The sequence below is a fragment of the Apostichopus japonicus genome, chromosome 12, assembly GCF_037975245.1.
Source record: "Apostichopus japonicus isolate 1M-3 chromosome 12, ASM3797524v1, whole genome shotgun sequence".
Lineage (NCBI taxonomy): Eukaryota > Metazoa > Echinodermata > Holothuroidea > Aspidochirotida > Stichopodidae > Apostichopus > Apostichopus japonicus.
In genome coordinates, this window is record NC_092572.1 from 25,523,809 (window position 1) to 25,535,646 (window position 11,838).

General features: G+C 37.4%; 1 protein-coding gene across 5 annotated transcripts in view; it reads right to left on the reverse strand.

Moving 5' to 3' along the window:
• LOC139976770 (protein turtle homolog B-like) overlaps nt 1-11,201 on the reverse strand; it is a 74,660-nt gene extending 63,459 nt beyond the window's left edge. For all 5 annotated transcript variants that reach the window (XR_011796251.1, XR_011796252.1, XM_071985511.1 and 2 more), the window contains exon 1: nt 10,889-11,201. Coding sequence is in view for 3 of the 5 variants with exons in the window: in XM_071985511.1 (XP_071841612.1) it covers nt 10,889-10,997 (109 nt within the window). In the remaining 2 variants the exon portion in view is untranslated. The remainder of the gene's footprint in view (nt 1-10,888) is intronic.
• Between the last annotated feature and the right edge of the window lie 637 nt (nt 11,202-11,838).

An 11,838-nucleotide genomic window follows, 5' to 3' on the forward strand; every position in this document is an offset into this window, starting at 1 on the left:
TACAGTAGCACACTTATGTGTACTCTCAGCCGGCTTTTTAAACAAGCGGTTTATGAATTACACATAAAATTATTACACTATTAAACCACGAACGGTAAATTACACTGAAAAATAAAAAAAAATACATTCAAACAATTTTGAAAAGAGCTGTGCAGTCTATGAAGTTGAAAGCAAAGTTTCCATTCTGCACCCAATCTGTGAAGACTGTGATATGAATGTACATTACCATCTAGTATGTAGTATATTGTAGTTGCCAACAATACTACACACATCTCTATTCAGTACCATAGCAACCCTACCAAGCCACTTATACTGTATCTTACAGGGCACAATAGAGTTTACTGTACACATGCATAAAGCAACATCTGAATAAATTAGCAAGGAAAGCAATAATTTTACTGTTGTACTTAATGTGCACACAAATACTTCCTTGAAATGAAGGTGGGGGGGGGGGGGTGTAATGTGTATATCACTGCAGCTGCATATTGAATGTTAAGAATGTTAGATATCATGTGTTTCTGAAGCATCTTCCAAGAAAATACAGAATCAGAATTTCAATTAACTGTAGTTTCTCAAGTTTACAGTACTTGATAATATAGGTAGGTGTAATATTTTAAACTATTATTGAAGGTAATATTTACAGGGTATGTGTTCAGACCCGTACAGTATTTTCGCGGGTTTTTCAAGATTCTCTAAAGACCGTAGAGGGCGACATTGTCAACTTAGTTCAGAGTATACTTTGTGCCAAAACGTAACGGGAATGATATGGAATTCTTGTCATTTCGTCATGCAAGATAATGGGGTCAGCATGGGTCGACAAATAAGCTTTTAGTGGCGCAAGGGGGCTGGAGACTTTTGGGAGAGCACACCACTTTTGTGAATGAGAGGATAGCCCATAAAACTGGCTTTTCCGTATGAGCCTAAGTTTTATGTTGGATTAGCTTCTTTGTGCTGGCCAATAATGTACGCATGCTACTTTGACATTGTGAAGTGAATTAATGCAGTGGTGTCGTAGTTTAAAAAGGATTGCTTGATTTGTATCATCTGAGGACCGCGGTCAGGTGTGAATTGTAGGCTGACGTTTCAGTTTGTCTGGCCGAGTCAATCGCTGGGGTTTTGTTGCAGAACGATCCCACAAGTTGAATTCCATATTACGTGTTATTACCGATAATACCTGTCCATTTGATGTGAAATAAGGCATAATTGTGCAAAACAAAAATAAAAGGCCATATTCATCACTGTACAGTCATTTTAATAAATATTTCATTAACCTTTTTTATCAAAATATAATTTAGTTAATCTAAGCTCAACACAAGTACATTACAAACATATCTTTTTTCCTTTCAAAGTGCCAACACTATACAAGGCTATACAAGGTCATAGGTCAAGCCAAACACAAAACACCTTCAATTTACAAATCCAAGCCCTTTGATTGGCTAGATTAGCATTCACTGAACCTGTTAATTATACCAAAGAGACAATGATTATTATATACTTTATCCTTTTTGTTTTTGTATTTCCAAGGATGAAGGAGGTTGATTAATCTTTTGTAGTTTAGAGGTTTTGCTAAAAGTAAAGCTATTAAACATTAACCTTGCCTCTTTAGTGTGACTCACAGCAGAGACCACCAAAATTGTGTTTACCTAATTTCTCCAGTGAATGGTCTTGTATCCAATTAACCCAGAGGGATTGGTGTTGATGGAGGCCACTTTTAGTGGCCCAACTCTTATAGCAAAGCCTTGAGTACATAAGGCAAGGATAGCTACAGTAGCATTGGAAATGGAAGGAATTTCTCTTATAAATACTCTCTTTACTGTATTTGATGCACAAATGTGAATTTCCAGTCGTATGGATCTGAAGAAAACTGACAATCAATGTGTTTAACAATACATGATACTATGTATGTGTAACTTCATCAAAACAAAGTGATCTCCGAAAATTATGTATACTGTACATTCATGTATGTGAAAATAAAACTGTACACAACTGGTTCAATAGAGGGGAATGTGGTTAGAAGCTGAAGAATTGGTTGCAACTACAGTGGGGTGGGAGGAGAAGATTGGGTGGGGTGGGGGTCAAGAAAGAGTGGGATGGGAGGGGACAAATGGATGGGGTGGGAGGGAAAAGAATGGGTGGGAGGAGGGACATGGGTGACATGGGAGGTACAGTTAGAGAACAGCCCAGGGGAAAGGGCTGGCAGAATATGGGAAGTGGTGGTGTTAACATGAATACATGTACTTTAGTATACAAATATTGTATGCAGTATAGGCCTTAATAAGTGCATACAACCACATATATTTACTACAGTATTAGTTGCAGGGATACATGTATTCAGTAATTGTACACTACTTTTAGCAATCACATTGTATAAACTTAGTACTGATAGATATATAGCTTGAATAATTGGCAATTCATTGTTAATAAAACAGTATGTGTGCTAACAAAAAGGCAAGCTATTGTGGCAATTGTAGCACATCTATAGCCACGTGTGGTTCTTTGTTGACTTACTTTGTTGACTTCCTTATGGTTTGGATTCAGTGCACCACGATACACTATAACTATATACCATTGATAGTTACAGTACGGAGACATTGTGAAGAAACCCTGGTGGCCAATGCCATAAGTTTGCAATTCACCCATCACACCATGTGGTCGGACGTCAGCCTCAAAGATATACAGTATATGACAAACTAGAGACAATTACTTTTACCAACCATCAGTAATGCTGAAAAGGTGGGCGGGGGGGGGGGTGGTGTAACATTAAAATTCACGACCAAAATTTTGGTCGAGCATTGCTTTTGTTTTAACCATCCGGAAACTAGAATTCAAAAGCAATTAAGGGAGTTGTCTTAAATTGTAAGACCACATGGAGATAGAATTTAAACCAACTGTAGTCCATTTTATGTCAAACGGATACATGTACAGTACTGTATACAAATTTTGTAAACATGCAATCAGGATTATTGATCGATCTGCCTTGCCGAAATATCCGGGTTCTAATCTAAACCAAATTAGGTCACTATTATCATATCGACACAAACGATAACAATATTTTCATGTACGTATGTTTGTACGTATGAATGTACAAATGTACCTATGTGTGCGTCAGTGCGTGCGTGTGTGTGTGGGTGTGTGTGGGTATGTGTGTAGATTAACTGTACGTAGTGTGGTACTGTGGGCCTACCGGTCTACCGTGACATGGAAATATTGCTACCCTGTATGTAGGCTAGCTACTGTATAGTGTGCAGCTCGCACTCTCCATATAGCCAACCTCTCTGGGCTATTCTAGGACATACTGCTGTGCGACTAACCAAAACCTCAAAAACTCCCCAGTGTATTATTTTAGTCATGCTCCAGCCCAACAGGGTTTTCATCGGAAACATCTGGTGTGGCTTACCCAACCCCTAGCCACTCTCCTTAACGCAGCTGAAGGAGCCCTCATATACTTACTGCTCAGATAGATATGGAAAGAAAATTCACTGGTTTTACTTTTCTACATACCATTTAAAATTGAGTATAAAAGTTCAAAGTGTCCCAAAACCGACTTTTAAATAGGGTGGCCAGTCTGTGGTGAAATGATCAGTTGATTTCATGGAAAAATTTCTGCAAAGATGTGACTGATAATTAACATATATCGACAGCTCAGTGGAATTCACCTACTACTGCATGTACAACAAAGAAAAAATTGCTCAATCATAGAGTTATTATACACATATCTCCCCCCAAACCCCCCCCCCCCCCTTCCCTGGGCTCAATTACACCTGGATAAAGACAATCCTTGTTGGTATAGACTGTTTCATTATAGACCTCAAGATTGCTGATCATGAGGTTTAGCACACAACAATCAATGTGAAAATAAAGTCAGGTCAGTGCTGTACTATGGAGCTATTAATGATAATAGCTGCATGGTTGCTCTTCTAAACAACACTTCATTTTGTCAAATTCCTTATCTATTTCAAAGAGTGAGTTTTGACTGGTTGCTACTTTTTAGCAGCACTGGATTGAGTAAATCGACTGTGTCATTTGTATACTGTAGACAATTGTTGTATTGTATCTTGCAGCAAAAGCATGAAATGCCAGTGAATTCTGTACAGTGTCAGTTTCCGACTTGAACCAGCTAGTCCTCATATGCCAAGCATTTCAGGTATCTTGCTTGTAACAGTAGCATATATAGATTCGCAATAGTAAGTGTTTTTTCCCTTTGATTTGGGGGAGGGGAGTGGGGGAGGGGGGTGTAGATGGGATGGATGGGGGATTGGAGGGGATGGAATGGTGCTCTGAAGGGTTGTGCATGGAAGACCTTGGATTGAGTCCAAGGTTACATCTATAGGGAATAGACGTAGAAATTTCAATATTGTCAAATTCATTAACCTAGCTAGTAGCTACCATGTCAACAATGTACCCATGAATGACAGAACAGAACGTTTTTAAATTAATATACTGCACAGCAAGAATCAATTTAACTTAACACAATTAATTGGGCATCTTCAAACACAGTACAGTAAGAGCTGACTACAGCTTTTGGAAGACTCACATAGGACTAATCAGCTCAACACATACTTCTCATTTCGTCTATCCATTTGTAATTTGAACGAACATACAATATGTGTAATTAATTAGTATATACTGCATAATCTCCAACATGCCCTAGAACCAATTAACTCCTAATCAGTCTAGTCACAGCCATAAAGTCACTTCTTTATTATAATAATAATAATAATCATAATAAATGAGACTTATATAGCGCCAAATCAGTACGACAAAAGTCACTACTGTACTCAAGGCGCTTTACAGAGAAAGCAAATTAATTTACAAAAGAAGGAGTGAATACACTTTGTCTGTACAATTTTTTTTTTTGTTCAACACAAAAGTAATTTCTGTTCCAGCTATTAATTTAATCTGCAAGGTTATCTCCACTTCAAATAGTCCATTCTCAGATCTGTCCCTGATGCAGCCCCCCCTACATTGTATCAGCTCTGTGACCATTCAGTTTCGATCAGACTCTAAATCTACAAAGGCATGTTGGGAACAGTATCTACTGTATGTACATGCCATCGTTATCTACAGCACAACAAATTACCAGCCACTGTTCGAAATGATTCGGTAAACAAGAGTTGAAAAGCCAACAAACAAAGATGTGAGTAAAAGGCCACCAATTTGTAATTACCCTTACTGTAACTTAAGTCCACCAGTAGCCCTGGTTCAGAACTAACAGAGGACCCCACCCCCCCCCCCCCCCAACTCACCTATAGATGTGGTCAGCCTAGATGGTTTATCTTAGAGCTTGTTCAATAATCTATAACTATAAATTGTGGCTTACCATAAAAGTTGTTTTACTACAAAAAAAGTGAAACTTTTTTCCTGCAGTTTTATCAGTAACATGCCTCTTAAAAGTTCTTCATTCAGTTTGAAGTGATTAAAAGATGGTTCTTGTTAGTCATTTAAGAATTGCTTAGAGTTAGGGTGACCTTCGAAGCCACTTCAGTCTGAAAACACTTACTGTTAAAAGGGTTCTGTTATAATCTGCCCTAGAAGAATGGCCTTTTCCTCCTGTGGGTAGATTTATACATGTGTAGAAAGAAAGCCTTACTGTATATGTGGGTGATGGTCATGTAAGATGGGCTCCAAGGATACACAGAGACCTAATACTGCAAGCCTACAGTTTGCAGTAATAGTGTGAAGTACATGCAGTATAAATTTATGACCTTGATTAAATCTCGATTTTTAATTAGTGAATCGACCGAATGGAATCAAGATATATTGAGATCTGGGCATAAACTTAATATGTTTTTTGCAAATGGATGCAAAAAAAAAAAAAGACAAATTTACATTTTGGGAATATTATATATTTTAAAACTTTAGATTCATTCTGTTTGTTGTTGTTTTCTTCTTGCAGGGAGGAGAAGGATACAGATGGGGATTTATGTTGATATAATTTTACTTTCATGAATAATTCTTCTTTCCCCACCCCTTGTTGGCCATCTTTTTGACAGTATCAATCTTTTTTATACACTTTCAGTATTACACTGATTGTGGTTAACTCACATGTATTAATATCTTTCATCACAAAACCAGTTTGTGGCAATCCCACCATCCCATCTTCAAAAACCCAGCCCCCCCCCCCTCCCCCCATACCAATCTTCAATCTGCTTTAATCCTGTATTGACACAGTCAGATAAATCTAGGCCAACATCTTATCGTTAAGTGGATCAGAATGCAAACAAAAACCTTGATGACTATAGTTATATAAATTTGGATTTAATTTTTCATCAAAATCTGATTTTTGGATCATTCAACAATGATTAAGAAGTTTATGCCTCAAGGAGAAGAGTAACTTCAAATGGAGGAGGCGGAGGTCTTTAGTGGACTGAATAAGGGTGCACTGCAAGGGGCCAGCCGAAGCAATTTAGGTGACCTCTGTCATCCTGTGGTAGCACTATTGAATACTTAAGTTAACTGAACATCACTCATCCCATCTTTAATTGTTTTCCATTCGGTCATTTCTATGTATGCCAAAGGTCAACCATGCCCAGACCTTACTGTACACCTGTACTGACTGAGTGGTCATCCTGAAACCCTGAAAGAGTTATACAGTATGGTACTTGGTGGAGGGGTGTTAAGTAAGGGGATAGAGTGAGGGGTGAGGGGGGTTTAGGTTGGGGCGGGATGGGATGGGATTGGAAGATGACAATACTAGAAGTAACAAAATTTACAATACTTCTGACATACAATGAAGACACCGCACTGGTGTTTACAATACACTGGAAGGTTTAAACAGTTTTTATTATATAACTGTACCACTGTTCAGCCAAGATTCTCACATAAAAAAAAATCATCATTTTTTTTTTTTTTAAATACTGTACTGTAAACATTTTCTTCATTGTTTATTTGTGACACATGGGTTAAATCATGTAGCATTAGAAATTAAGGTATAAACTATTTAACTCCATGGGGTTGTACTGTATAACAAAACTGTAGAGCTACTTGATGTATGTATGAACTCTGCATTGCGGTAACTAATTACCAATATTACCATTGTGAAAATATAATTACAAAGATCTTCCATTGTCAATATCCAACTTGACACAGTTTGTCATCCTACAGGACACCTTTTTTGTTTCACAGCAGTGACAGGCTTCACTCCTCTCAGTCTCAATCTAGACTTCATGTACACCCCCCCATTCCCCTCCCTCAGGCTCCCCCTATTTCAGTTCCACTTACAATCCACATCCATCCCCAACATCGAAACATTCTCCTTTGTTACTCTGAAGTAAATTCTTTAAAATCCATTTTCACTATTCACCTGTCAAAGTTCCCTTGACCCTACCTTCACCCCCCCCCCATCCTCTTATTCTCTCTTCTCTACCTTTGAAGTTTAAAAACGATTGAAGGGGTCTTTAAAACTTGTATCAATCATTGGTAACATTTTTACTATCAATATAGCATCCATAAACCCCATTTTATTAATGGTAGACAAAAGGGTGAAAATATTCATTTCATTCTACTGTACCTATAGAACCAAAGACTATTAAACTGTCATTTAAGATATATATTGCCATAAATCTTTTTACCGGTTATCAACCGGTAGTTTATATCAACTTCCAAACCATACAGGATCCATAAAATTACCACTGATAGAGTTCTAATTTGTTTATAGAGTCATTTTTTTACCAACCTTACATGAGGCCTTTTCTAAAGAAAAAATGCAGTGACAAGGGGGTGCAAATAAAGGGGTTTGATGGTCAAATACAACAAAAAAAATCTTTCAGCTAAAAAACTCCTGGTTCAAAGGTGAAAAGGTCACAAAAGCTTTGATAATAAATGAGACATTGAGAAAAATTTGTTTATATAAAAGCTTGTTGGGTTCTAGAAAATCTATGACTATGTTTCAAAGAATGTTGAAATAGGGAACCATACATATGATGGGAAGCTGGTGGGGTAACTTTGCTGAAACTTCTCCTCGGAATGTGAACATATGGTATGTTTTGCATTTTGCGGGTTAATTCCCACTTTTGTAAGTCATACGGTTCTCTCGCAATTATTGCACACTGTACTTAACACTTATCATGTATTAATGGAGTTTGACGATCTTTTGATGACCTATTTTCTATTTTTGTCTGTTTTATCATTTTTATTGGCTGTGGTAATTTCCTCATGGAACCATAAGGTCACACATATACAGGAATACAGTTCCTGAATAAAGTGGTACTTTGATGTTGTTTAAGAGAACCGGGTATCAAGTATGGGCAATATCTATACAGTGCTATATATAGAAACCAACCTGTTTGTGTGTATATTGGTAAAACTTGTATTTGAATGCATGCGTGCTTGACAACAGCAATTTAAACCTATTGCACAACTTGAAATAAAGCCAAGTTGTACGCTTACAACAGCTTGCTGAAATGACTGCAGCAAGTTAATTAACCAAATTGTACACAAATGATGATTCTGTATTCGACCTACTGTAGTGTAAATTTAAGTGTCTCTAACGTAGTGCAGGCCAACATGGTTGAAATGGGCATCCGCATTGTTAAGTACTGTAGTGTCCATTGCACAGGCATGTAGTGTACCTTAATTGCACCTGGCATGTACAGTAGTGTAACTTGCACAGGCATGTAGTAAATTGCACAGGCATTTAGTGTACCTTGCACAGGCATGTAAGCTATCTTGCACAGGCATGCAGTCTGGCGCGTAGCCAAGGGGGAGGGGGCGAAGGGGGCAGCCGCCCCCCCTTGAGCATATATTTTTAATTTTTTTTAATGTTTTTATGATATCGCTAGTATTTTCAAAAGAGAAAATGCTAAGATACAACTTACAAGGCCTGGGAAGTGCCCTTTCCAGCAATCTGGGAGGCATTTTCAGCCAAAACTACGCCCTGCGCCAACCATGGTGACGCTAGGCTTAGATAGTTTGCAATGCCGAACCTACAGTTTAGCCCCTCCCTTGGCAAATTCCTGGCTACGCGCCTGCATGCAGTGTACCTTACACAGGCATGTATTGTACCTTTCACAGGCATGTATCGTACAGTTCATGTTGCCTCCATACATATGTATGCTGGCAAGCTAGATCAACTGCAAAGCTAGATAAACTGTAAGCTAGATAAACTGCAAGCTATATAAACTGTTTGTGATCAAATTAATCATCAATTCATTAAAATATCACAGCGTGGACAGCGAGAGGTTTGTACAAGTACAGTACAGACAGGGAAGCAGGGATCGGAACCACCAGCCTTAATTCAGTGGAAAATGTTATCTCAGATAACAATGTGACAACAAATTAGACAAAATTGTTAGCAGCAAAACTGTCAGGAAATGTTGAAACCCTTTAAAGAGATATGAATGCAAACAATTTCATAACCTGATGCAAACAAGAAAATGTACATGTTTTCTGTGCATGTCTATTCATATAATCATCATGGGCAAAGATAAGAAGGATCTAATATACATGTATCCAAATTTAATTAATGGATATTTTATAATATCTATAAACAAAAATTAAAAGTGTCATTGTTGACCTTGCACGTTTCAAATCTATTTTCACTTCCGATACAAAATGATAACAAATGCATTAATTGCCAGCTCAGAAGAGAGGATCATGACAGATTTAAAAAAAAAAAAACGTTATATTTTCTGTTCTTGAAATAACATCATCATCATTGGTTTGAATGAAACGAGGCGATAAAAATAGAATGGCTGTATATATACGAGCCTTAATCAGTCTAGGCAAAACAGAGAACGCAAAATGATGTTCTGATGTTGTTAGCAACGATATTAGATACCGACATTCGCTAATTTACTGTAGCCAGTTGCTAATTGTTATTTTAACGACACATCCATCAAACACCCTCCTACAGAGCTTAACGATGATATTGTTGTAACCTGCTGGCATTCATAGGATAGATAGATCTTTGACAGGTAATTAGGACAGTAAAAATCAACCGAATGTACTAGATAATCACATATGGAGTAAACAGGTTGATCGATGCGAAATGTTCAAACTCTTGACTTGCAAGCAGTGATAAATGGAACAGAAGTGTTGAAAACTGGAGTGACAAAACCAGTGTGTGGTCTCCAAGTTAAGCCAAATCCTCAGGATGGATTTCCATGAAATGTAATTACTAACTTGAAAATATTATGTGAATTATAATTATCATTAACTGCAATGACAAAACATTATTTACAGTAATTTTACTTCAAACTTAGGAAAGAATTGATTGGCTAAATGGTGTCCCAAACAGTGATATAAAATAAATTGGTCTTCAATGTTCAAAATATTCAAAGTAACATAATTCAAACTTCAAAATAGCTCATGAAAAAAATGGGTCAAAAATAGATGTTTTCCTCTAAATTTCTTAGCTAATGTAAGTACCTAGAAGTTAGCTTAACTATAAGCATGTAGGATTGATTATTAGAATCTGAAAGTTAGCAAACATTTAGACCACTCTACATATGACTCTAACTTGGCTGATGTGATCCAAGTTTTTTGTCTGACAGAAACTGGTGTGAGAAGGCCATTGTCAAATCCGGTCTTGAAACAATAAGTTAGGCCTTATGTATGTGTCAATGGTCCTGTCATGCCAAAGTCTAGGTATCATAACGAAATATGGTTGATTCATGATCAATATCTGTTAGTGTAACTGTAAGCGGTGCAATATCAATTTCTACTGGCCTAAATACAGTAACTTAAGTAAGATAGAGGTGGTTATCCGAACCGTTGTAAGTATGATGATGATTATGAGCTAGCTATGATAAGTACTTCTTCGTTGCTTTCTCAAATTAATAAGTAAGTTTGAAAGAAACAGCAGCAGTCATGGTTAACCACTAGGGCTGACCAAAAGAAAATCAATTACGCCTAGACCATGTTTTGCAGTAAGAAGAGCTGAACTTACCTTCATTCAGTTGTGCGTGTACACATGGCAACAGCATGATAAGAATCCATTGCTGAAGCCAGCAAGAAAGCCTAACTTGAGGCCTACCGAAGAGACACTGTTTGGTCATGACTGGTTTTTCCTCAATAAAATCATAACAGAAATTGTTTCTTTTCGAGCAAAAAATACGTCCAATTTGTTTTGTATCCAAATCCTAACTGAAAACCGCCTGTGAACTAAAAAGTATAAGTGCGGATGAAAATTGTTCTTTCCTATAATAGAACCGCCTTTTGCTTCAAATTCTTAGGCTGTAGTCTGCTAGAATTTCACTCTACGTAAATTTACAGCTACACGCGCCGCGTTCGCGTAGATCTCGTAGTAGCCGAACAACAAAGGCGGTACTTAATAACAATTGACCAATCACAAAAGAGAAGCGTGTACCTGTCCATTGAAAGAACCAATCAGGTATCGATTTTTCTATCCATTGAAGAGAGAAGTGTTATTGCCAATCAAACAGCAAATCAATGTGTAGCGTGTTGTCTAGACTTTTCACAAGGTGATGTTGTTTACAGGGGAAATGTTTACCGCTAGTAAATATGCAAGCCAACACAAACAACACTGCCATAACCATGTGATTTAGATTTTCTTTAGAAACAGTGCAGTACATTTTTCTATGAAAGTATGATGATTACAGATGGATGGTGAAATTACGAAAAGAAAAGAAAAGTTTTGGGGTAAATTTGCTTCGAAATATGTAAACAAGGTAGCGGGAATGTACATGCCATAGCATGGTCAGCAACTGTTTGAATTAAAGGACGGAGCAATCGATAAAGAGATACACCTTTAATGAGAAAGGGGGTATTACTTCTATGGGGGTGTTAGACTGACAATTGAACCGACGAAAATACATGTACAATGTCTCAACATAACAATTTGAAGGTAATTGATGCCATGGAGGCTTAGTGTGATTG